This window comes from Varanus komodoensis, unplaced genomic scaffold (genome assembly GCF_004798865.1).
Source record: "Varanus komodoensis strain SLA01 unplaced genomic scaffold, ASM479886v1 scaffold6_2, whole genome shotgun sequence".
NCBI classification, from domain to species: Eukaryota; Metazoa; Chordata; class Lepidosauria; order Squamata; family Varanidae; genus Varanus; species Varanus komodoensis.
Genome location: NW_025336346.1, coordinates 14,251,675 through 14,279,573, shown reverse-complemented (window position 1 = coordinate 14,279,573; position 27,899 = coordinate 14,251,675). Strand labels below are relative to the sequence as shown.

At 40.7% G+C, this 27,899-nt stretch overlaps 1 protein-coding gene across 1 annotated transcript in view; it reads right to left on the bottom strand.

Annotated features, from left to right (window-relative positions):
* The window catches only part of CACNA1D (calcium voltage-gated channel subunit alpha1 D), a 240,186-nt gene that overhangs the window by 41,020 nt on the left and 171,267 nt on the right, over window positions 1-27,899 (bottom strand). The window contains exons 28-37 of the mRNA XM_044451181.1: window positions 27,715-27,825; window positions 22,199-22,282; window positions 21,793-21,876; window positions 8,530-8,658; window positions 5,652-5,717; window positions 4,405-4,496; window positions 3,410-3,569; window positions 1,534-1,661; window positions 1,314-1,410; window positions 448-550 (exon numbers count right to left, since the gene is read on the bottom strand). Coding sequence (XP_044307116.1) covers window positions 448-550; window positions 1,314-1,410; window positions 1,534-1,661; window positions 3,410-3,569; window positions 4,405-4,496; window positions 5,652-5,717; window positions 8,530-8,658; window positions 21,793-21,876; window positions 22,199-22,282; window positions 27,715-27,825 — 1,054 coding nt within the window. The remainder of the gene's footprint in view (window positions 1-447; window positions 551-1,313; window positions 1,411-1,533; window positions 1,662-3,409; window positions 3,570-4,404; window positions 4,497-5,651; window positions 5,718-8,529; window positions 8,659-21,792; window positions 21,877-22,198; window positions 22,283-27,714; window positions 27,826-27,899) is intronic.

The following is a 27,899-nucleotide window of genomic DNA, read 5'->3' as shown; positions in this document are numbered from 1 at the left end:
TTATTGAAGGAATTGTGCTTAAAGTTTAAGACAGACAGAGAGCTAACTCCTTTTAAAAAAGTGTCTATTTTCACAGAAAATGTGCAGGCCAGGACTGAGACAAGATGGATGACAAATGACTCCAGCCAGCATTATTGGATGGCTTGGGGCTAATGTAGTCTTTCTACATCTGAGAAGAGTCAACAAGACAATTTTGTATACCTTGTTTGATTGTTCAAGACATTTTAACTTATAATGCTTTTGTCAGTAATGATTTTCCCATAAGTCTGGGATGTGGGCCAATTAACTCAGCTGGGAATACTCAGAACATTTTTACTGTGTGTGCAAACTTCCATAGTTGGAAAGTCTACAGCCTTCACTCCTAAGTACATCAAATCCTCAATACAGAGTAGCAATTTGACAAGGGAACTTGAAAGTGCTCAAGAAATATGCATTGTATTCTCTTACCTTCTGTTTTAATCTTCAGGGCTGTTCTTACCAAAGCAAATAAGGTAGCGTTAAACATAACTGTACCATCACTGTTTAGAGGCATGTTCATCGCTACCAACCTCTGCAGATGTTTAAGAAATAAACAGATATAAAGAAACCTCAGTTTATGTTTGTCAGACTTTTGGGAAACACACACATGAAAGGACACAAATGCAAGACCACATACATTAAGAGAATCAGATAAAACACATATGGGAAAAATTATTCGTCAGCTGGCCATAATTTATCCTATGGCTATGTCTGTAGAAGTTCATCCTATGACTACTTCTCAAGAAGAGAGATCTTCTGCCTAGATCAAAATGCACTGTAGGCAATATTTGATTTGTACTCTGCAGAAATCTAGCACCTTAAAATAGTTGCCGGGCTTTGGATACTTTATATATTTTAAGCATTCTTTGGGGTGGGGATAAATATTTGACACTAAGTTAAGTACTTTAAGTCCTATTTCTCTAAATGTGTTAATAAAATGTTGGGCTCACATACATATTTTTCTCATTAGATCAGTGGCCTGTAAATGGGAATGAAATAGACCCACTGATAAGCAAATTGCCAAAACAAATATATTTGAGACTAGAGAGTTTATAGTTGACTCTTGATGCCTTTATTTTGAAATACCTGTCCTTTCTTCTAAAATTGTTCTAAATTGGTAAGTGAGATCTATAACAGAAGCTGGACATTTTGTTTCTATGTTTATTTCTAAGGAAAATCCTTGTAATATTGGTTTATCAGGCTTCTTGAATTCACAAGAATCACTTCACTAGCAAATTATATTAGACAGAAGTTTTGCCACAATACTGACTGCTCCAAAAGGCAGAAAAACCTACCTTGCACGCAACTCTGTGAGGACATAATTTACCAAAACCAAGAGGAGGCTGTATGCGTCGCAACAAAGTAACAACATCCAGGTGTTTTATTCTGCCCCTACAGAAAATTACAACAGAATTCGCATTCATTGTATAGTCTTGTTTGACTTTAAGTTATTATTTTTTGTTCTTTTGTTTCTTTGGTAACTGCAGACTATAGCACAATGACAGGTTAACTTACTTTGCTTCAGGATCGTATTCTGACCATATTCTTTTAAATTCATCCAGATGATGCGGACCAAGAATAGACCAATCGCGTGTTAGATAATCAAAATTGTCCATGATGACAGCCACAAAAAGGTTGATAATCTTCAAAACAATTGAAGGAATCATTTAATAACTTATATGAACAGGCAAAATACAAACAATTGACAACATTCTGGATATTCATACATAGATGTGTGAGTGTGAGAGAAGTTTTTTTAATATATACATCAAACTGTAATCTCTGGAAGATTCACAAACTACATAATCAGTGTTAATCCAAGACATATTGCTCTCTAAAGTAAAGGGCACATTGATCCAGTCGCTCACAATCATGGGTAGGTCCAACACTTTACACAGAGTCCTATGGTACCAGACAGACATCTGTTCCTGGCTTCATCTATCCAGTTACACCCCTGCCTACCCCATGGGGTACTGCCTGAAGATGCCTTCACTGTGCTGCACAGCAGGGCCATCCTGTGACAGGGACATAAGCATTAAGGTTCTGATGTCACCCCTATCATTACTATCCAAAATGATCATCATTTGTCCACTTGCTTGCTTGTTCTTTTCCCCTACAGGTTAGGAGATCAGAAGTGTGCCACAGATTCACATTCTCTCTCCTTCCACATACAAATGCCACATTTTCTTCTCTTTTTGGAGCTCACAGTAGTGAAGTGTTGCATCTGAACTGATGATAATGCTAACCTAAGTTGGAATTTAATTGGAGTTTGTAAACTATCTCAAAACTCCAATTACAAATGGTGAAAGCTAATCATGGTTTGTGTTGACATCAAAATAGACAGAACCATATTTAATTCCAAAAATTGGGCACAGAGAGTGAAATATATACATGACAGGGAAAACACAAGGGTAAAGATATATATGAGCTTGCAGCACACTCCTGATCTCACCACAGGAGGGTTCCACACTAAAGTATGTTGAAGTTCTCAGGTCCAGGCCCCACCATTTCCAGTTAAAGGATGTTAAGTGGCTGGACCAGGAAACACCCCTGAATAAGGCAGCCTTCTCCAGTCTGGTTTTCAGCAGATATGATGGAATACAAGTCCCACCATCTCCAGCCAGCTGGTTCAAGGGAGAAACTGCCAGACAAAGCATAGAAGGCTGAGTTCAATGAATAAATGGTCTAATTTCTTAATGTTCAGCTTTTCTACTCCACTTTCCAAAAAGAATATGCAGAAAGACAAAGTGTACAATGTTTGCAATATTAGTCACAGTATTACATGAAGAAAACCTTTGGATAAAAGAAAGGAGGAGGTGAGACTCCAATGCAGAAGCTTTTCTGCTAGACTGAACTCTATATTGACCAATTTCACAGGATCACCCCAGTCCAATGCGGCTTATTTAAGCTTTAGTGGGTTGTGGCAGGTGCTGGCAGGTGCTAGGCAAATTTTAAATACTGAAACTGCAACCAAGCTTCTTGTTGTTGTGTCAAGGATGGGTTATAGCTAACAAATCATCCTGCACCCTAAAACAGCCCATACATTCTGGTGGATTGTTAATCACACCCAGCAACCCAACAATCCGCTTTTGCTGGATTCAGATGACATGACAAGCCATAGGAGTAGCTTCACAGTAGGCTGCTTGATTGCACAAACAAGCCTATCACTGTCTCAACACATGGCAGATAAAATTACAATATGAACTTTCAATGCAATTTTTCAGCAAAAATCTCCTGTAAATTTGCTCAGTGGAACTCTATGCCAGAAAACAAGAGTATCTAACAAAGTGACACTTTGTCTTATGGACTCATCAAATTATTCCACAGGGTAATCTCCCATTAAATATTGTCCAGTCAAAATGTTTTAAGATGTTCCAGTTACTGGACTCACCAAAAACGCACACAGCATATAAAAACTGATGAAATAAATGATGGCAAAATTGCTTCCACATGTGAATTCTTCTCCTGGATTATAATCAGATTCTGGATCACATCGTTTCCCAGGCATACAAGCCAACATGATCTCCTGCCAAGCCTCTCCCGTTGCACATCTTTAACATGGAACAGAACAAGAGAAAATAAGCCAGACAGCATCATTTCAGTTCAATTTCTGATGTTAGCACTGTTTGGTCACAGTGGCTCCAGGCAATGTCATGTGTGTGCAAAATACACAGGTTCCCTTCATCTACAAGTGTAACAGGGATTAAACATACACTGACAGCAACCACACAACTCCTGTCATGCGTACATACAGTGCAGATATGCCAGGGCATTCTAGCTCACAAGGTCCAGTAGGGGTTACACAAAACACTAGGAATAGACCAGAACACGATAGCTCTTACTCATGATACATCAGGTAATCCAGCCGACACCTGCTCATCATCCAGCTCACACTACTTGCACTATAAAAAGTCAGGTCTACGTGGTATAAACACTGGCTATTCAATGCATCGTCTACTCATAACTCATTTTACCCCCAAGTGGTTTGTGAGTTGTGAGAGATGACGCATGGAGAGATGAGTAAGTCAACCCATCCAGTTCTTCTACCTCCATCTGCTGTATTTGTTGCATCAGTAACTCACTTGCACAATCACCTTTGGCAACTAACACTCCAGCTAGAAGCTAGTGTGTGGTGTACCCTGGCCTATCTGTTTCTTCTCTCTCCCTTCCCTTCCTGACTCTGTCATGGAGAATGGGCCTCCCTTTTGCAGGCAGCTCTACACACGGGAAGGAATAGAGTTTTGTTATATCATGCTAAGTGTAAAATTTAAGGTAGGATAGTAGAACTTCTCTAGGATCAACTAATGGGGTGGAAAAAAAGAAAACCCTCCACAAGTTTTATACTTTATTGTCTTTTATAACAAGTATCAACAAGAGAACAAATACCGGAAGAGGAGCAGCACTGCTTGGGGAAAAGTCTGAAAGTTGTTATTCCTGTTAATTTGAGTACCATCCCTCAGAGCAACTTTGCCAAATACCTGCAAAGGGGAGAAATATTTATTCAGTATTATTTTGTTTTTTCCTTCCAGCAATACTGATAAGAAGAATATAAGAAGAGTCTTGCTGGTTAAGCCCAATAATGGTTAGCCAAAAACTTACTGATTATGAAATTTAGAAGTTGCCCACCCCTGATTTAAGGCATAGTCATATTCACTGAAGATCTTTGATGGAGGCATGTTGACCTTTGATGCAGACTACTGTGATCTTGAACAGCTCCAAATAATTTTAGTGGGATTTAACCCAGAACTTCAAGGTCCATGATAAGCCAAGACAGGGACAATATGGTTCAGTCATTAGAAAAGGGCTCAAGTCTGGAAGGTCTGGATTCAGAGCCCAACTTCACCATGGACTCACTGGGCAGCTTTGGAGCAGTCACTACCTGTTAGGCTAAGATTCCACATTGGGATTCCAAACGGGGATGTCCATACATGTGTGCAATACCAACATGTTTGAACAGCTGAAGAGCTATCTTTCTTTCTTTTTGGACAAAAATAAAATTTTCCACAGCCTTGAACTTAGAAGAGCTGAGTGGGGCTGTCAAGGAAAAGACATTTGGGAGAGCTTTCATTCATGGGGTTGCCATAAGTCAGAGATGACTTGGCAGCACAAAACAAGTTATTCCTGCCCAAGAGACAAATATGTAAAATTCATGTTTCTTCTTTGGATCCTTGATTCCTTCCATTTGTAAAATGTGGTAAATAATACTCTGTTCCAAAGGGATGTATGAGGGCAAGTATACTAACAGTAAAAGTATGAATGGTTAAAGCTACTGATCATTTACCATTTTTTTACAGACCTGTTTGTTTTTAACACCCATCAATTTATTCCAGCTTGAAAGAAAAAACCCTGGAGTTATAATCTACACTACTGCCAGTCTGCTGGAATATCAACAAGATATTTATAATATTTTCAAATAATCATGGTAAGTCATACATGGGCAGCATGCAGGACAATGATTCAACCATCTTCTTCTCTGTATGCTTCTCCTGCCCCCTTATGGCACCAGGATAGAAAACAGTTCACAATATAGACAGTTAAGCTTTGAATAGCATGTTTAGATAGGCTATTGCCATACATTATAAAATCATCAATGGTCATCCCTTTAATTTAAAGTAAATATTATTATGAATTACCTGCATGCCAATAACCGCATAGATGAAAAACAGCATTGCTATCAAAAGAGCGACATATGGCAGAGCCTAAAAAGGAGGGGAAATGATTTTAAATAACTTATTTCTCTTTTTGAAATACGTCTGCATGCATTTTACCAATACATTTTGTTTGCAGTTTTCAAACTACTGTGAAACTGACTGGACTGGTATGCAGTGGGCATCTGGACATTTTAAATGCTATGAACACAAGAAGTTGTGCTATACTAAATTAGCCCATCTGTCTCTTTAGCCCAGTGCTGTCTGCTCTGATGTCTGGCGGCTGCAGAGCAGGTGTGCATGATCTTATTTATTTATATATTTTGTATTTATATACAGCCTTTTTTCCTTTCAAGGAACTCAAATTGGCTTATACTTTTCTCCTCCTCCTCCTCTCAATATTATCCCCACAACAACAACCTTGTGAGGTAGGTTGAGCTGAGAGCCTATAACTGGTCTAAAGGCAGCTGGCGCCATGGCAGAGCAGGGACTAGAACCCAGCTCTCCTGAGTCCCTGTCCTGTGCTTTTAACCACTACACCACACATGAGATGCTGACTTGTGGTTGCACACACACTTGTACACACAGCCCTCCCCCACAACCACCAAGAGCAATCCTGAGATCCATCACTCTTTCCTAGCTGGCAGGGATCTGGAGGAGGGAGTGAAGAGCTTTCTGCTGGGGAGGGGAGTGTTCAGTAGTAGAAGGGGGGCAGGCACCCTTGGCCAGCTAAAATGAAGTCCTTAGGGACCACAGTTTGTACACCTCTACTTTAGGGGCTCATGGGCAGGTCTCTCCAGTGCTGCTGTTACCTGTAAATGCTGGGAACTGAATTTGGGATATTCTGCATGAACTTGACTGCTAGGCTATAAATCCTTCACCTCAGAGGCATGAGAAGGATGGGATTCGAATCCAAGCATGCAGAACATGATAGTTTAAACCAATCCACTGCCTTTCCAATTTAGCAAGAAGCAAGGTCAGGCATACTTCCATTACCTATCCTATCAGTTAACAGCCAACGAGTCTGCTGAACAACAAAGAAGGTAATTAGCAGCCCTTGAGCAGCCATGCTGATCTGAATGACTTAATCTGCAGTCAAATATGCTACCATTTAGGTTGGCTAGACAGATAGCACAACAAGAAACAATTGGTAGGCGATTCCCACTTATATGCAACTATGAAAGATGCTGGAGCACTGCCATCTCTTGCATCTGTCAAGCTAGTATTGAGCTTTCCTCTCTTAAATATTTCAGAACTTATATAGCAAAGAATGCATATGCACAAACTAGTTTCAATTCTGTATCTTGAAGGAAATAGCAAATAAGAAATCATCAAGCACTTTCTTCAGCTATTAAAAGCTTCGAGCTGTGGTGCCCCAGTGAAAAAACCACTTGAGATTGCATCAGCACAGGGGGAACCTTTAGGGCCATATTCATATAAGAACTGCCAGATCGCAATCACAATGCATGTCTCCACTTTATCCCTTTCAGCATCAAGTGAGCAAAGATAGCTGAACCAGAAGCAGTGTACAACTTGTTACATCAGATTAAAATTTCCCTGTGTCGCAAGAAGTCGCAGTGAATACAAAGTGGGGACATAAACTAGAAACAAAACTACATGTCACACCAAACAATTTTAGTTCCAGTCATGCTGGAAAGGAAAAAAATTGGCTTCTCTTCCCATGTGCTGCACTTCTGTTATAGAGACCCTCCCTGTTCACATGTAATTAATTTAAAAAAATATTTATTTGTTTTTCGATTTATATCCTGCCTTTTTCCTCAAAGGGCTCAGGGCAGCTTACATCATTCCCCTCCTCCATCTTATTCCCACAACAACAACCCTGTGAGATAGTTGGGCTGAGAGTCTGTGACTGGCCCAAAGTCACCCAGTTGGCTCCATGGCTGAGCAGGGACTCGAACCCAGATCGTCTGAGTCCCAGTCCCAGGCTCTTAACCACTACACCACACTGGCACTAAAAGGACAATGCAGCCATTAGCAGTATAATGAGCAGTCTGGCCCTCAGAGCCATAACCATGGAAAAACTTGAGTGAAATAGCTAGAATTGAAGATGATACATTATCATAGGCTTCAATCTTTTGAACACCTACTTGGGAGAAAGTAAACATACACAGAATTAGGCTAATAAATACTTCTAAGACTATTATGGTAGAGGCTGAAATGCTCCTACTATCATTTAAAAATTGTTAATTTTAAAGTTCTCATCCATCCTGCTCAGTAATACTTTAAGGTAGACAATCTGAATGGAGAATTAACTTGTTGGAATGGGAGCCATAATTATTTGCCCTGGGAATAAGATTTCATAAGTCTGGCCACTATCTCCTAAGTGAGGCTCAGCTCCCATTTGTACTAATGGGAGCCAAGGTGTCTGACCTCCTTGATAGTTGTGAAAATCATTAAGGACTGCAGAAAATGCACACAGTTTAAGTGCCACACTGACCAGTATTGCATCCATAAGCAGCTTCTACATGTACATTCCTGTCCAATGGCTGACCATTTGATGCAAATGGAGATACATATCTGAAAACTCAAATAATGCTGGTGGAATGCCACTAATTTTTCAGTTGCACAAACACTTGTGCACTGTGCTAGGAGAGCACCTCTCCCACCCTTGACTCCAATTGTCCAACCTCATATCCTAGTATTTGAGCAAGTGGAACTTTAGTTGGACTCTAACTAAATTCTACCTGGTGCATAGTTGATAGCCTAGTTGTGCAAGCAGGATGACACACCTGGATATACACTGTCACAAATAACTAGTTACTCATTACTGTAGCTGGCACAATTCATCCTGGATTGCATTTTCACCCTGAAGAGAATGTAGGATGTTCACTATTATGCTTACCTGAAATGACTTAATGAATGTCCACAACAAAGTTCTTATCCCTTCACCCCGGCTGAGGAGCTTCACCAATCGCATCACTCGGAAAAGACGGAAAAAGGTGATGGAGATCCTAGCGCTGTCCTCATTGTTCTAAAAGGACACCATGGAGAAATTGGATCAATACAACGAAGAACATGCAACATTTCAGGAAAAGAAAAACAACAACAAATGCAAAGGTGAAAGAGGTAAGATTTGAAAAATGTATTTCTGGGGCCTTTTCACTTTCATAAGCATGATATGACAGGAAAAATTACATGCTAGCACACGGGACCTGTAGAAATGCTTCACACATCACATGCATTTCCAAGTTTTCTAGTTTGTTAATAGGATCATGTTGGGTTTGTCTGTAGTAGAGTTTGATAGGCACATTGACAACAAAACCAAATCACTGCATACATCATTCTAGTAGGACAATTATGAAAAATACAGAAAAACCAGTGGAGAAAAGAGACATGGTAAAAAGAATAAACTCAAGTAGAGGTACAATCACTGGGGTCAGTTTACTAATCTTACCCCAGACTCATCAGTTGTGACAGTTTCAGTTGGCTTTGGCTTTAAAAAATTAAGAACATTATATATTAAAATCAAATTAAAGACCTTGAAAAATAATTCAGTGACTATAAAGAAGGAGCAAGGATGACTGTGGCTTAAAAAATAAGAACATTATATAATAAATTAAAATCAAAGTTCTTTAAAAACACTGCAACCTGACAATAAAGAGGGAATAAGGAGAATCTACATTTGACAATTTGCTGCTGACTGGAGGTATGAGAACACACAAAAGTTTCTGCTTAACATTTAACTATTGCAATTTATGATTTTGGTTGAACTGTGCCGAAGAAATTGCATGCCTACAATAATAAGTTAGAGAATATTCATTAGAGCTGATTGATATGAAGTGTTCTAAAACCAAAGAACCGTGTTAGGCTTCTGATTCAACCATTAGTCTTCAACTGGTGGATGTGACCGTAACTGAGTCTCAACATGATTTATGGTTGGTAACATAAGCACCACTAAAATTATCTTTTGGACAAAGAGGAACAGAAAAGAGAGGAAAGGGAAAGACAAACAGAATAAAACAAATATATGTAAATATAAGGTGGAAAAATAATATATAACATACTCATTAGAAGAGGGTCCCATATTACAATTTGGGCATAAATGGGTCATGTGGAAGGTGAAAGGACAGTGCTCTAAACCAACTTTTGTACACTGAATATCTGATTGCCATGAATGTCTACTATGATTTTACTTAAACCCTGATTACAGCCCAGGATTTGATGAAAAAATGCAAAAGTTACTTACTGGACAAGTTTGTACAATCAGTACAATTAAGCCATAGTGGGCTGCAGTGTATAGTTGGCAAATAAGGGCGGACATTATGAATATTTCAGCTGCAGATTGGCATGTTATCTGAAACTAAGAGTGAACGAGGGTTAAACCAACCAAGTTTTAAGCAAGTCCATAAGCCAGTTGCAGTGATTGTGCGAACTGATTCAATGGCTATAAATGGTCCCAGGACGGGGCACAGTAAGAGAGAGGCAGAGTACAAGAGGGCTACTTGGCAGATTGTGTGTGAGAAACAGTAGCTGGAAGTTTAAAAGACATAGGCTGCATCTCAATATGATGATATAGGTGGTCAAAGCCAGGCTGGGTCCAAGCACTGGAGAACCCAAAGTGGGTGTACAACTGGCAGGCTTGCATTGCAGGGCAGAGGTAAGCAATCTTGGTGTGTTTATGGCTATGTTTAGAATTTTGGTAACATGTCATGGGCATCACCACAAAATTGTTTGCCATGGGAGTGTGGCGCTTGGCAAATTGGTGCAGAAAAATACACAATGCACAAAAGTGGTTGACGGGTAGAGTGTTGCAGTCCTTACTTAAGGATGAAGAGGCTTTGTCTGTCTAGGCCATGCCAAGTATGAGAAAACTGAGAATCTAGATAAACAACTCCAAGAAATGAGGGAGATATGGGTATAATATTTGCAAGAGTCAACACTCAAGAAGGTGCAAATCCATCTCTTTCAAGTGTATGAGCTATACCTGAAGTGAAGGTGAGAAAAAAATAAAATTTTTATATATTGTTTATCCTTTTTATGGGTCAGTTCAAACCCCCATAGCTGACATATCCCTAAAGCAAGCCTCTCTAATGGCAGTAAATGAGAAACACACAGGCTATAGAGGAAACTGTTCACTGTTCAGTAAGTGAGGAATGCATTACACAATGGTATGGATTTCAGTTAAATTGGAGAGCTTTAATTATGTGATGAGGCAGTACTTTCATTTACTATAAAAGCAGGCAGGCATGTGTGTTTTCAGTTTCTTCCCTTTGAATGATCTATTTGTTCATATTACATTAAACTGAAGACTTCTTATCTGCAATGTAATCCAACTGATCATAGCGGTGGAAGGGAGATGCATGTCCAGCCTTCTTTCTCAGTGCAAGTGACTTGTGCTCTACAGTAACTTGCACAGAGCTGAGGAGAAGAGCTGCGTGTCCACATGCAGGGCATACACAGCCCTTTCATTCCCCCCTAATTGGTTAATCTACACTGGAAGAAAAGGGAAACAAAAGCCTACTGAGACTGTGGAAATGTTCACATGCAGATGCTGCAGCTGTGATGGACTAGGAGGTTTTCTAAATGGTGTATTTATTGTGTGTTCTTTATCTCCTACTTAGAGTTATGGGCTTTTAAATGATGTCATGACTCCACAGTTTCATATTTGTTTTTAACAGCGCTTTCAGCAACTGTTAAGAGCAGGGAAAATGTGATATTATCTATAAGCACAAAATAAAACACTGATTCTGTAATTACATTATGCCACTATACCACAGTGCCCCCCAGACATTGTGTAACAGAAAAGGTTGTATGAGTCCACAGATGGAAGAACCGCAGCCACAGGTCGGCAACTTAGTTTTCTCTAGGCAACTCGTGCATGTGGTAAGCAGGGAAATGTCATGCCAGGATCCAAGAAACAAGTGCCCTGCAAAGGCTGTATCAGTGTGAGCTCTGATGTCAATGCAATAATGCCTGATAAATGTAGGTAACTGAGCCCAGGGGGCTGCATTACAGAGCTGTGGGAAAGAGACCCACATGAGTAATATAGCAGAAGATCCTATGGCTCTGGCTGCATGGCTCTTTGCCTTAAGGGGAAACATGCCAAGCGGTAGGATGACAAGACTGTGAGAGAATAGCAGTTACAGGCAAAGAGATGGGAAGATTTTCTGAAGAAGGACATCCTACTAATGCAGAACGTTAGTGCCCTGTAGATGGGGAACTGGGACAAAGAAGGAAGATTAGCAATACTACGTCTTGGTTTAAAAGAAAGAAATGAGTCAGCACTACAGACAGGATCCAAGAAGGAATTGGAGGAACCATCAGCAGATAGAAATTGGTAAGACCTTTGAGAAATGTTTTATGCAAGATGTGAGAAAATTGAAGTGCCTATTGCTAGGTGCATTTCAATGGCAGGGAGGACTAACCCCCCCCCCCTTTTTTTTTCAACAGCAAGAGCAACACCAGTATAGTTGGAACACTACATGATTTTGGGTCCTGCTGGACTGGTACTACAAATGCTTGTTTTTTTCTCCGCTTGACAGCTTAAGAAGCTCAAGTGGAAGGTTTGTGAGATGCCATCAAAACCTCCAGTACCTGGTTTGAGAATCTGTAGAGCTGATTATTCTCTAGGCAGTGAAGGATAGGGAATGGAAGCCTGGATGCCTGATCCAGGAAAGAGGTGGAAATGTGTGCCCTAGTGGAGGAAAAAGCATCTCCAAGATATTCTACCGATGGCTACTAGTAATGATGGTATCTCAAGGATCAGAACAAACATGCTTTGGGGTACAAGTTGCTGGCAGAACATGAGGGAGAAGACTATTGCCCTCATGCCCAGCTTGTGCGCTTCTAAGAAGCATCCAGATGGCCACTGTGGGAAAAAGGACATTGGACTAGATGGGCCTTTGATCTGATGTTGCTGTGTCCTTGAGTTTCCTGCTGTAGTAGGGTAGAGGTGTGCACCTCTAAAAGGTCAAATACATTTCAGAACATGGAGGAACTTGTTCAAAAAGATTTCGAATGGCATATGCATTTCAAATAACATATTATAACATTATACCACCAGTGGAGGCAGAGGAGAGCATCACACTGCCAAAGGCATAAAGGACTGGTATAGTTTTGATTATCTTTTGCTGAGATTAAAAGGTGATGTCTGCGTTTTACTTCAGCTAGAAAAAGGACTGTAGTGTATCAGCATTCTCTAAGAGGGATTTTTCTGTAGAGGCCCCATCCAGCTTGGAAGAGGGGGCCTTGTTGTATTGTCAAGCCTGTGTGTGTGTGTGTGAGAGAGAGAGAGAGAGAGAGAGAGAGAGAAAGAGAGAGAGAGAGCACACAAGTGCAAACCTGGACATTTTGTAGCTATCTAGTAGGGGTGATAGATCTGGAGTGTGGGAAAGAGAAAAGAGATATTTTTCTTTCCTGCATCTTGAAACAGTCTTTCAGGAATAGCCTTTTAAAAAATCTCATGGCATGCATTGACATAATTCTTTCCTCTTGTGGACTCGCTATATAAAGTCAGGAGCTCTAATTTTCTTGTCACCATTGCCTTCCAGTCCACCTGTGTTCAAGGGGAACGCTTGAGGTTCTGTGCCAACTGATTTCAAACAGACTTTCTGGCAAACACACTGCCTGAATTCTGGTTCCCTTACTACCCTGCTTCCTTGTCCTTTGGGGTTGAGGTGAGAGCTGCCCTGAGAACACAAGGGAGAAATCCAGGAGTTTAGCACATCTGTGATTGGCAGCAACATGTCTCCTCCCCCCGAAAAGACAGTTCCTGCATTTGGTATTTAGTGTGATTGTGGAACTTTTATGGCCACACAGCAGGAATAAGCTATTCAACGGGTTCAGCTGTCGTGAACTGATGCTATCGTTCTGTAAGATATGCAAATGTCCTGGCTTCTACCAGATAATTATAGGATTGTTAATATGTCTTTTCCCTTTAATTTGCAAATCGATATACTTCTGAGTCCCAAAGAGTCCCAACGAGTCAGCTGTGTATGTGGGAACCACTACCACTTCAGAGTGGTCCAGGGTTGCCTTCCAAACTGATAAATACATGGATATCTGTGTTTGCTATTACAGGGAATGATTACACCAATTTATAGATGGTCTATCTTGAAGCACAACTTGGAGCCCAAGGGAAGAATCACATGTTCAACGCAACTGAACTGATATAACCTGAGCAATGAAAAAGGCAATTCTTCCACAATGGGGCTCCTTGATGAGGAAAATACCATCTGCACTGTAATTTTGCAAGAGTAAGGCATTCACAGAGTGGTCCTGTGCCCCCTGTGTATCATCTAGAAGCTCACAGGTTTTCTTGGATTCCCAGTCAAGAAACAGCTTGAGGATCCACACGCAGAACTCCCTTCCCCATTCACAGCTGGTATGGAAAGAACAGCCCGGCTGCATCTCCAAGGTCGCAACAGTGATCTCAGAGAAGGGATTTAGGGGGTAAGGAGCCAGGAGGAAAGGCGATGAGTACTACCAAGAAATAATGTATCTTGGCAGCTCCTTGGTTTCCTACTGCCCCGTTCCCATTTAAGGTGATGCAACATTTGCATCCATGTTTCTCCTGCTTTGCATAGGATGTCTGTGATGCTCCAGGTCTGGATGGTTATGAGCAGCCCACTGGATCGCACCTTAGCCCTACTGAATCACACTAATCTGCCTATTCAATCTAATTTCACCCAATAGTAGGTCATCCCTAATATCTCACATCAGAAAAGAGTAAGACTGTCCAATCAGTGCAGGCTTGGTAATTATACAAGAAAGAATTGACTAGTACATATTGATACTAGTACATATGTATTCATTTTAGAGAACTGAGATCCCATCCTTCCACTGAACATACAGCACTGCAACAGGGTTAAATGCAAGAAATAAGAAGCACAACATAAAAATGGTAATAAAATAATAAAACAGTAACAAATATAAATAAAGGGATTCTGAACAGTTGTAGCAATGAAAAGATAAAGTGAATGTGAATAGGATTCATAAACAATGTAAAATCCTGACACAGCAACTGCTTTGTTCTTAGTATCCATGGGTTATGCATGCCAATTAATCTCACACCTAAACATGCCAGTCAAGCTGCACTTGTGCCAGGGAAGGTTTTAAATAAGTTGCATTTCATCAGACCTGTTGCAGCTGCCACTGGACATTTTAAACAATTCCTATTGCTAATGTAGCTGGTTAGGTCTTTAGTTTAAAATTGAAGGTGTAGGGAAAAAAGCCAGTTTTTCCCCTGGGCCCAAGGCAATACCTTCCCATCCAGATTGCAGAGGGTACATTCTGTAGTACAATTATAGAAGAGAAGAGTTGGAGGAGTCTTGTAGGGTCTCAACCAACTTCCCTACTTTATAGTGGAAATCCGGAGCTAGAGCAACACTGTATAGTGGGCTGTCCAGTCTTTGTTTGAAGCCTTGCAGTGAAGCCCACACCCCTTATGTCACAGTGTCTCCTACTGTTCTGCGAAATTCACCCTCCTCTAAACAATGCCCATGAGATTTAGTCCTGCCTGTAAAGCACTCTAAATGCTTGGGCCAAGAAAAGGAACTGTTCTAGTTCACCATTTTTGGCATCAGAGAATTGGTATAGAAATATGAAATAGTATAACTAAAATTAAATCACTGTAATGCGCAGCCCATAAGGGTTAGAGGGATATTGGATGCACTTCTGACTGTCTCCAAAGACACACCAACCAGAGGTGGGGAGTACAAGAGGGAGGGAAGAAAGGAGGGAGTGAACGCTCTTAGAAACAGAAAAGCAGATTTTGAGGACTGTCCACAAAGTTTTGCAAATTTGCTGGTCAGAATAAGATGAATGGATTTTCTTAGGGAAAATACATTCATTTACTTGAAGCCCTGCTTCACTGAAGATGTGTTTCCTGATAAGCAAACAGTTCTTACGTCTTCTAGAAATAAAGCAGGCAGCTGGGAGGACTTGAGTAACAGCAGACAGCAATGTGATTTGCATGTCATCATCCAGTCCTGACCAATGAAGAAACACAAGGGAAATAAGCCACATGGGCAGGAAGTCTCTCTATAGCTAGGGGTTAGAACAGGTTGGGTGGTAATTGCTGACTCCTATCAAGCCTTTCAGGTCATATATGCTTGCCTGAACAACTGTTTGCTCTTGCAAGCTATGGGTAGTCTTCATCCTGCCCCAAGCTTGACAACAGAGTTTGATGAAGTTTGATAGTTGAACATTTCCAATTCTTTTTTAAATATTAGCAATCCACCAAGCAGGTTTTAAAAAAACCTGCTCTCTCTTCCACAACACCATGGCTTTAATGCCTTTTTAAAAGTCAAGCAGTGTAAGCACAAAGTGAGCATGCTCTTGAAAAAACCTGCAATAGCCATCCAAACTGTTTCTCAGCAGTGGAATGCTGAACCTTATAATTAATTCCTATATGCCTGAGGTGAGTGCATGTTCTGTTATGGGATTTCAGAAATCTTTGACTATTTTTTTCCAATTAAGTGAAGATTTTGTAATTACTAACAATAGATATAATGCCACCAAAGAATATCATCAAAAAGAAATTGGAAAGTAGTATGAAATATGTCTCCTAATTGGTTATTATACATCTGATCTTCAGAATGTTCGCAAATAACTCTCACATTTGCAACAAAAAAATCAGATGAAACCTTTTAGATGACTAGAGCCAGGGATTTTGTGTGTGATGTGACATATCCTTTAAAGAAAATGTGAGCGAAAATATGTTATGGCCTTTAACAGACCTTTTAATTTGTAAATTCTTATACCGTATATATTCACTTGCCTTTAAAAATTTCTATAAATAAAATGAACATGAAAGGCAGTTAAGACAAAGAAATGCATGATATTCAGCACTAAATCTTGCTATTTAAATAAAATAGGCAGTTGCCAGTTACAGATATACATGCTGCTTTAACATAATGCAATGTTTGTAGTATAAAACCTCTCAAACGCTCTAAGCTTTCGTCCTGTGTGGAACACTGCCTAAAAGCACTGGGCTTATATGTGAGAAACCCAGAGTCCAATTTCTTGTTAGCAATGAAATTCACTGTGTGGTCTGGGGCAAGTTGCCATCTTTCAGCTTGAAAGTGTTGCTGTGACATTAAATCATCTCTCTTAGACCTTTAATATGAACATAGCAATTAATATATCATCCTGAAGTAGGGGTTTGGCACAGAGACGGAAATTTCCACACACTGTCTGACATTTGCAGGCGTCTCATTCATCTCTCAAGTTTTGCGCGGAAGTCAGTGCTCTTCCATAGAAGTCACGTTAAGTTGCAGCTGGGATGGGAACTGAGAGAATCCAAGTGGAGGCACAGGCATGTTTGAGTGTGTGTGAACAGAACTGGACTGATTTCAATTCCTGTTACATTTCAGGGCAGTTGAAGGCATTGAATATCTTGTAGGAATAAAATACCAAAGGCACAGTTGAAATAGCCTTATTCAGTGCAGCTCTTTAAGCTAAACCCCTGGATTCAAATTGCTCTCTTGCAGTAAAGATTATCGGCCAACCTTGGGCTAGTCACCATATCTCAGAACAAGGGAAAAATGGCAAAAGGCAGACCATTTATTTTACTCTGAACCACTTGAAAGAATGTTTGCTTTATCTCCCCACCCCACAATGTTTGACCAGGTGCCTTGTCTGAAACAGAGTATAAGTTATAAAGATCAATTTAAATTCACTAAATGACCTGGGTCTGATCAATACTCCAGTTTGTTCATCTGTACAAGTCCATTCCCATAAGGACTGCATACTCTGCAAGGGTTTCAGGCCTTCACTAGAGAAGATACTTGGGAATGACAAATGAGCAACTAAAATGATTGTTGAAAATAGTATCTATACTAGGACCAAAAGGCTGAAATCCCAGCATAGACAAAACCCAAATTTGGGCTCCCCACGTATTTTCATTTAAGGTGCAAATGGGCTGGTTAGCACAACATGACAACCCCCATAGCCAGTGAGCCATGGTTAATTGTTGAGCAGTTTTGCATATACTATGTCACCAGGATGGGTTGCTGTTAAGTGCCAAGCCCAACAGATGATTGGGCTCACTATGGATGCTTTGTTCCATCTCAACCCCTTTCCCCTCATTCCTCCAAGTAACACTCCAGGGGACACTGCAGGGAGGAATTAGGTCCCTATCTCTGACAGCCATGATTCCATCTCGCTGTGGCTGTCACAGGACCCCCATGCGCAAACAGGTTTATGCTGTGGGACTCAGTTGACCCATGATGAATACAGATAACATAAGAACCCGCCATGAGTTTACAAACCTTACAATAAATTGTTGGTCCTTACAACCAGAAACAAAAGCTACTGTTGAAGCCCAGAGTAGGTTCCTATGGTGTGAAAACCAAGCAACAGCAGATAATAGTTGGTTGTTGTGCACACCCAGTCATCTGAATTCATGGTGGATTGCTCTTGTGATTATTTAAGATTTATTTTACTTGCGAGTGAGTCAATGTGTTGCCCAAAGCTGGGTGGCTTCAATGCAAGCAAGGCACTCTTGCCAGCATCTCACTGACGATCACCACTGCTAGCCACCCAAGCACTTTTGGGAGGCTGGCTCTGTCGCTTAATTGTAAAATACCTCTTTTATGCTTTTAAACTTTTTTCAGGGAAGACAAAATCCAGTTTGCAAATTCCATAAATACAAAAGCCAGTCGACAGCCACTGACAGCTCCTTCAGAGTAGCCAACCAGAACCTTGGAGGGGCTGTTTACGGTTGCAAACTAATTTTGCAAAATGGGCAGCGTTGCTTGAGCAACGTCTAGGAAGGTACCTCCTAGCAAAGTGTGGCAGGTACCCACCCTTGACATTGCTCCAATACTCTTCCACCAACCTTGGGCAGCTATTGAGATAAACCAAATGGCAAGTGATCTTTACTCATGAAAAGGGGCTGATATATTTACACTCCATTTATGGCAAAACCCCCATGAGCTTTTAACTATTATTATTACACTGTCATTTGGGTGCTCTAACTTTTCTGTTTGTTCTCAAGAGTCTAGGGACTCAGGAACATGGAAAAGTGTGAGCCATCCCATTTTCAAAGGAACCAGGGTTTTGACAACTAGCTGTCAAACTGTGGCTCCTTTTAAAAAGGGTTTTGGCAAGGTATTCCATGGATTCTTGGCAGAAGCAGGCTTTTGTGTTCTTCCAAAAGGAAAAAAAGTGGAAAAGAAGCAACAACAAGCCAAAAATGGCTTTTGATTAAGTGAGGAGGGGCAAATGACTTGCTCCCTGCCACAACAGGAACCAAGGATGAAGGAAAGGGAAAACAATCCACCATGAGACTGATCATTTGGCAGTTGCTCCCTGAGTTGTTTGCTTACTGCAAGGACTGGTTCTTATGACATGTAAACCCACACATACTGCTTACGGAAGAAAATGAAAGGGGAAAAAACTTAGCGGTAGCAAAAGGGTTGTAAATATTACATTCTAATTTGAAAGAACTTCCCCCAGGAACAGTATTCTTCTCAGATTATAAACAAACAGACACCATTATCTTTAAACTAAAAAGACATTCACATTGAAAACAGGTTATTATACAAGATATTAGTTCACAATTGAAAAATCCATTTATTGCAAGCCAAGAAATTACCAGAAATGTTAAGCTATCAGCTCTGTTTAACAGAAAGCTGTTGTTACAGGCATTGCTGTCAGACAAATGTTTTCTACACAGCATTGACCACAAAGTGCTTAAAAACTCAATCAAGTATCTGCTAGAGTTAATTACTGTGACTTGGCAAAAGCATTATAAGGTAACTTAATCTCTAAGCAAAAACAATGGGCATGCAAAAATCATAAACATCAAATTTTTCTGTAGTTCAAGGTCTGAGTTTTGAAGATGGGGTATCCTGTCTTCTAAGTGTGAGCTGTGCAAATAGAAAGGGAATCAGAAGAACACAACCATCTTTCTTGGTGCTTTGTCTTCCAAAAATCCTTGAGTCCCTGGGAGTATATGCACATATAAGGGCAGACACAAGAACTTTCCACCCCTTTGTTGTAATGTTTCCTTTTCTTTGCTTTATGAAAATACAGCATATTAACCACTTGCCTTCATGGGAACAGTGCAGTTCAGAAAGTCAGAAGACAGGTTTTCTAGAGAACTGGTGTGTCATACATGATGCCAAGAGGTAAGAATCAACATTGAGATCTACTGTTTCATAGCAAAACATCATGCATGATTCACCTCTGAAGGTATTTTGAGTTCTTATTTTCTTGCATATCTGCTGAACAATGCCCACTTCTGTGTCCTTGTAACATCACCAGCAAGGGCAAAGAAAATGAAAACAAGCATCACTCTGGATCTATTAAACCACATACTTTTGGGATTGGTACACCCAAATTCTGCACAGTGTGACATCAATTTGATGTTAAAATTGGTAGCATGTGAGACTTAAACAAATCACTTGAGCACTGTCCTCAGGAAAGATGGAAGGATGCTCTGAATATGACCAGATTTATGAAAAAAAAACTAGTTTGGAAAGTGACTGGATTTTATAAGGCTTGAATAATATCAGTCTTGGAACTTTCAGGCAATGGGATCAATGTAACTTTTTATTGAAATAGGGACGGTAGTTCTTCTGAGATAGCAAGAAGGTATTTCAATATATGGGAGCAAATAGCACCCTAAGGGCTGATGGACAACCCCAGCAAAGTAATACCTGCTCCTGTTGTTAGGATTTTCATTTCTAACCTTCCCCCTGCCCTGCACATCAACCCCAGCATAGCTGAAACACTCTGGGTGGGCCATAGCAATTAGGGATACAGGAAACTTAGGTGGCAGGACAGAGGAAATTATGGTGAATCCAAACCCAGCACAACAAAAGGTGGGAATGGATGAGCAGAAAATAGGTATCCCACCTGCAAAGCTGCCATATGTCACCCCCTGTTCTGATATGCACATGTGTGTGTTGGGAGAATCCAAGGGCTTCTCATTTCTGCCATTGGAATGCCCTCTTTTTGCTTTTACCTCTTCAAAGCGCCAATGGCAACTGTCCAGGGCAGCAGAGGTTTTCATGGCCCCAAGCAAAAGTCTTGCAATGGTGGCGCTTCCACTTCTACCCACTGATATCTCTCTTCACAGATGGAGAGGCAGAGCTACACCATTCTGTGGTCCCTAGGACACACTCTCACGGGATGCCAAGATGGCAGCATGAAACCATAACTACAATAAAGATGTGGCCAACTCTGCAAAGGAGATGGCTGTCTCCCAATACTGCTGCTTAAACTAAGCCAGGCCTGTGCAACCTGTGTCCCATAAAGCCAAATGGAGCTTATCAGCAATATATGATTCAATTTTCATTTCCACATTATTCCCAATTCTCAATCCTCCTTAACGCTGATTTCAATCCATTCTTAACAATGTTATTTAGTGAACTTAGCTCCAACTCAGATTTTTTTATATGCTATATGGGACCTTTGTGACATGATTAGACAACTGAGGAAGGCTACCTAAAGGTGAAACACATTTTGTTCTTTGTCATACATGAAGAATTTAATATTTATTTCCTTAAAAGTTGTTTCTTTCTGCAGTAAAAATATGCAGACATGAATCTGTACAGCATTAATGAAATTTGGCTTTTGTCTTGTTTTTCACTTCCTTTACATTACATATCCCAACAGGAGAGCTGATTATCTGTTGTTGAATCTGATTTCCTTGGGTTTCTCCAATAAGGTCAACTCTTGAGCATGAGGGAAATTTCCCACAGAAAGCAGTTTAAACTCAACTAGTTCTGTGAAACCTGTGATTCTCTGCCCATCAGCCATCTATTTTTACTTGTAGGCAGGAAACAAAAGCAAGAAATATACTGAGCCCCACACCAGATGCAAGTCAATGGTGGGACCCTTGAGGAGCCGCAAATTGAGCAAGAGAAAATTAAATAATCCTCTGTGTATGGTGTCCCATTTCCTTAACACAGCTTTTTAACAGGATAGCCTTATCTGAATTAATTCTATCTGTTTTGATTTTTTCTGAATCCGCCTGCAGATATTAATATATGAATGCCAGAACCACACCTCTAACACAGTATAAAAACCATTCATTTTTCCAGAAGGTAAAACTGGAGAGGGATTTATGATTCCTTAATTCTATTCTACTCTTCTGCACGGATGCTAGGTGGACAGCAATTACTTTGTAGTGGGGGGAACAATGGTTACTTACATTAACTTCTGTTATAGCAATATCAACGACGCTACCAACAACAATTAAGGCATCAAAAGTGTTCCATGCATCAGTGAAATAGTGCTGTTAGGACAAGCATTCAGTAGCACGAGAAAACAGAAACAGAAAAGAAAGAGAAGAAAAAGGACAATGTTATAACACAGAAACACTAAGTCTCTAAGTTTCTGCGGTGCACCAGCACTGCATCTTTCCACCTCAAGTTGAGAAAGTGGGAATCAAAAATCAACTAGTTGTTTCCCCACATCAATATAACTGAACTATGACCATCCTGCATTCAGAGTTTAGAAACATATCCAAATTCTGTGACTTGTCCAGATAACAGAAATAAGTGGGGAGACAGAAAGAGAAAAGTGGGTCTGAGGGAGTTTGGCTGGGGTATACTCACATCAGCTTCACTGAGAACGATGTCTACTATGCTGCCAAGAACGACGAGGGAGTCAAACGAGTTCCAGGCATCACTAAAATAGCCCTGAACAGAGCAGGTAGGGTGCAAATGTTTGTGATTACAAATGAAATGTCAAAAATATTTGCATACTTCTGTTTAGTTTTTTCATAAACAGAAATTACGTCAAACAAAAAGCTGTGTGCAATGAGGAAAACCAAACAATATTGTCTCCTGAAGGAAAGGCTTTTATGTGACATCATTTGACCACATGTCAAAAGGACTCCAAAGCAGGTGGATACAGGTATGGGGCACTGACAGAGGTGAACCAGTTTGTCTAGACTGTGTTTCCATTCCAACCTTGCTGCAGTGGGGAAACACTGGAAACCACATTACCTATCGCACTGGCCATTATAAGCCCTAAGGCAGCCTGTGCCAACCTGCCACTCTCCACAGCATTTGACTAGACCTCATCATCCCATCAGCACTACCAATGTTCGCCATGCCTGGAAATGATGAGAGTTGCAGTTTAACACACACAGAGGGCACTGAGTTGGGGTAGGCTGCCCTAAAGTCCTGCAATACAAACTGAACGCAGGTTACAGTGCCACCAGGGTTCTGTGCCGGATGTCCTTCAGTACTCTGATGACTACCCCACTCTCATTTGTGGAAGGATTATTGGTCTGCGTGAAAACCTGCAGACTTGGACTGCATTCAGAAGATTCAGGAGCATCCTAAAATTTAGGTGCAAATGTTGGTTCCTATGAGCTGGCAAACTAACATGCTGAAACCTCCAAAGTCAGCAGAGCTGTCTTGAAGTATATGCAAATAATACAGCAGGCCGTCACTCTGGGATGGCGCCATTCCGATACATCATTTTATGATTAAGATTCATCAAGAAATATTTGAAAATGAAGCAAGTGAATTTGATTTATACTATTTGAAACAAGAATAGATGGTGCCCAGAACAGAACATTGCAACAGATATAGTGAAAGGCAGCGAAGAAAACATAACACAAATGGGCAACATTCAGGCCCTGTGGCGGTTTTAAGCAAGCTTGCGCATGCTTGCTGAGAGATATTTTTAGAAATAGCTTTGCAGCAGGTCTTTTGCCCCCCTGTCCCTGCCTGTTCTGTCATATTAGTGTGCCTTTATGTCTTGGAAACAGGAAGGAAAAGGGGGAAAAAGCACTCTAACTGGTGCTTCCAAATAGGTCTTCATCACCTCCTACCAATCCTCCATACTGATTCCTGCCAGTCCACTGAGACTAACAGGACCAGCCTGGATGGCTCAGCAACAGTGGTGCAAAAAGCAATGTTAGCACCAAATCCATGTACCTTTGGACAAAATGATCTTCTGCCTCCTGTTTAGGAAGTGATGGAACATCAGTGATGGAACAGCCATCAGGAAGCACTTAAGCGTACTTGAGTGCAATCCAGCAAGGATTTAACACACATAAGTGGGAGAATTCAAGTAACAGCTTGATGAAACACAGGGCACATTTGTAATTTACTGTGTAGAATTGCCTCCACTTCTAACACCAGTTGGCTAGTATCCAGCTTTCCTCCTAGGCACCTTTGTTACAAAATTCTGCTTCCTAATAATTTACTTACATGCTCATGGTAGAAACTGCTATGCATCCATGAGCCACAGCGTCAGATCCAGCACATCAGTGTAACTTACAAATTATGTTAATAGCATGTAATAGATTTACAGCACCTTTGATATGGCATAATTTTATTACCTAGCCCAAAATAAGGATGAAAAAGTAGAGAGACTGTCTGTCTGGCTTTTATAGTTAGATGTTCTCATCAATATGCTTTGGATGTTTTGTTCCTAATGACCAGGCAAAAAGCATGATCTCAGTACCCACAGCCTAGGAGGAAAAAAGTCAGCAGGGCTCAGGCTCACTTGGATTGGAGTCAGTTCCCATGAGCCATACTGCAGCTATTTTGAACTGCTCTCATCTTACAGACAGTGCTGAAAAATGTCCTAAGGGTGCAATCCTATAGCCTTAGACACAATCCAGATGCTTATAGGGCAAGTCCCAGCTGTGGGAACACATTAATTCTTCCTTGTAGCAGGCATGGTTCTTTCTGCAACACCTGCAACTCCAGTCTGGAAAACCAACCTTGGAGCAAGAGGTTTGTAAGCACACAGGGGGCAGGAATAAGTCTCCACCAGAATCCAATCTATCTTGGTGGAACCTCAGCCTTTCCTCCTTATGCACTCAGGCATAGGATGTAGATGGCCGAAACTGGCTGTCTAATCTTTTGAAGATCAGAAGAAGCTCAGAGGCAGCCTTCACTTCTGCAGACCTCCTGTCTGCCAATAGGTGCCTGTAATCCTCTGAGTTTGGATGGTTGTGGGCAGCCACACTGGATTGCACTACCCACCACTATTCACATGGATATGTTCTTTTTTTTTTCTCCCTTCAAGGCGTCAAATATCACTTATGGAACTTCCACTGTTTGTCAGAAGTTCCAAAGTATACTATTTTATTTTGAACCTTATCACAGCAAGAGAAACATTCTAGGAAACATGTTTTTGTTCATTTTTTCCATTTCCCTTTTTCTGACATTTTCCCAAAGGAATTGGAAAAATTACTCTTGCCAATATTATTTTAATCAATTTTTGACAAAAAACAGACATTCCCAAAGAAGGCTTGAAGAACAGGTGCCACTGGACAACGTGGACTTATGGGATCCTGCTTGAGTGTGCCTAACTTGGAGGTGAAACCATTGCACTTGTGAAGGGCATGTTCTTATGAGATACTATGGGACTTCTGGAATATTAAAACGACATGTCACATATTCATTCCTTGAGACAAACCTTTCCTATCAGTATGGACAAATATTGTTCTGAGCAATGTATAAAGCCAAAGCAAGCAAACAGAAATAAAACACTAAGAAAAAGAAATAAACATGATTCTGGAAACAGGGAAATGCAATATATGGACAAGTCACAGCAGGTAAACTTGCATCACACATCTCACAGAATTCATCACTGCAACAACCCAAACTCCAGCTACTTACTAGATATCTTTTCTTTTTTGGCACACAAATCTGATACAAAATGGCAAGGGGGAAATAATTTCACATTTAATTATGTAGTGGTTGGCTTTCATGAAATTGTACTTAGGAAGTTTGAATAGTAGTTTTAGATGGGATTAAATGTTTGCATTGTTAAAGCAGATATTGGCTAATATTAGTCCTATTCATCGGTTCCTTGCATGTAAAGCATAAATGGTTTGAAGCAAGAACGATTTCTGGCCCTGTCCCACTATCATTAGAAGTACACGGTGTCGCTGTTGCAGCTCTGCTGAGTAAGTTGTACCAGCAGGTCCCACTGCAGGAAGAACAGGCAGGCAGTGCTTCCTTGGAAATCCTGGGAACAGGCCAAAACACTTGTTTTGGGGAAAAGGCAGGTCAGTGGCAGTCACTTCTGCTTCCCCTATTTGCATAGGAAGCAGTAGTTTCTCACCATGCCAGCAATGCATCCCACCGGCACATGGGCAGCACCGGGTATCGCCCCATGTCCTCAGGCTTACCCTGCTCTTCAGTGCTCATGCTCACACTCCTGTGCAAGCAAACTCCTGAGCAAAGGCAGTTCCAACCTATATGGCTGCCCAGGCACATGGGAATCCTGACTAAAAGGCTTCTCCATGTGAATGAAGATGCTCATACATAATGGTTCTTTTGCAGATGATCATGCTCAATGCACACATGTTGCATGGAACCACTCCTGCTTCAAACCATGAGTGCGCAATATATGTATAATATATGAACAGGGAATATTATGTAAATATTACTATACAAATATCTATATACACAGATATAGTTATATGAATCCTGGAGAGTATCTTGTCAAAAGTGTATATATCTGTCTCTGAGTACCTGCTATCCAAAGAACTCATTTTGTAATGCTGCATGCTATTTTTAAAAACTTGAGTTTGATTCATTCTGAAATTTCACAACCAATATGAATGGATCTAAGTGTCAAATTATACATGACATGAGACTTAGGTGGTTGGCATTCCTGGTCTGGGTGATTCCCAGATATTATAATGTCCAAAGTGAAGGACAACATGGCACACTTGAGATAGTTGAAGTTATGTGCACACTCGCTCTGAGACAGCATCCTGTGGACTAGATAAAGGGCACATGGACAGGCTGTGTAGCACACACAGCTCTGACTTCACGCACCTCACTGCTACCTTTTGGTTCCCTCATTTACAGCTGTCTCACTCAGCCCCTGACATAATTTCATTTTGGGGAAAAAAGCAGCCACAGTAGCCCAAGCAGGACTCATGGCCACACTCAGAAGCAACCAAGCTGTTAGTCTTGTACCCCCACCCAGTTTAAGCCTGTCCCCTCTCCAAAGGGAAAACGTCCAGGCCTAAGAACTGACACCACACACTTTCTCCTTGTCAATTAACAGCAGCTCAGCAGCGTGGTGGAGAAGAGGGAGTTCCTGGGAATCTGTGTAGGAGCAAAGGGTTTGCATGCATGCGCACACAGCACAGCCCAAAGCCATATCATGCATCCCCCATGGGTGCTTTTTCTGAAAAAGATATTGAACTCCTCTGTCACATTTAGCCTGATCCTAAGTGGGCCTTTTCTGCTGGGAAAGCAGTTGTGTATAGCACATCATTATTCTCAACAAAATTGAATTATTATTATTGTTGTTATTATTATTAGTTCAAAGGATAATACAACTAAAGGCCAGACATATAAGACAAGGGCTGCAAGTAGTGTGTGTGACTAGATAGATAGATAGATAGATAAATAGATAGATAGATAGAGATGATGCTGTTAACCTGCTTACATCCAAAGCCTGTTGAAATTAAAACAGGATTGTATTAAAAATAAACTTGCATTGCCTTAAGAGATTAGATTTAGTTAAAATGTTCTCTATTGTTTGAGCCCGTTTGCTTCTTTGAAACAGCTACTAATGATTCCCCTGCTATGACACTGAGGAAAGCATAAGGGAGCATCTGCAAATACCTGTATGCTCAGCCAGCCCGAATGATAACCACTTGTATGGCAGCATGCCCGGCATGCTTCTCCAACACACCTCCGAAGAAGCACGGCCATGACGGGTCGCTACTGCTACCACAGTGTTATCTGCTGCTTAGAACTAGGCTTAGAATTGTGTCAAGGAGATCAGGTAATACTTCTGGTACTGTTCAGGGTGCTATCCAGACACATTAGAAGAAAATGCTGTTCTCTGGTATAAGGATGACTTAAGAAGGGAAAAGTCCATGAAATTTTATATATTCCTGACCTCATCTATTAATTAGCAACAAGAATTTAGAAAACGCTTCTACATCTGATTTCCTGAAGTGGCATGCATGGCGTTATCAGATTTAACATTCCTGTGAAGATTTTTCTAATACTTTACCAAGAAAAGCATGCCAACTTTTGTTTGGTGCATACTGCGTTTAATCAGAAATATTAATTGTTTCAAACGAACTGACCTGAAGTTGACCTTAACTAAACCATGCAGTATTTCTTACCTTGGGCTTAAATGCAATGAGCTTCAGAACCATTTCAACAGTAAACACTGCAGTAAAAACCATATTCAGAATATCCATTGCATCATTAAAAAGTTTAGACTGCCCATAGTGCTGCAAATGAAAGAGATGAAAAAAATATCAGAGTATTTGTGGGCAGCACAAAAATTCCCTCAGTTGCTTCCCAA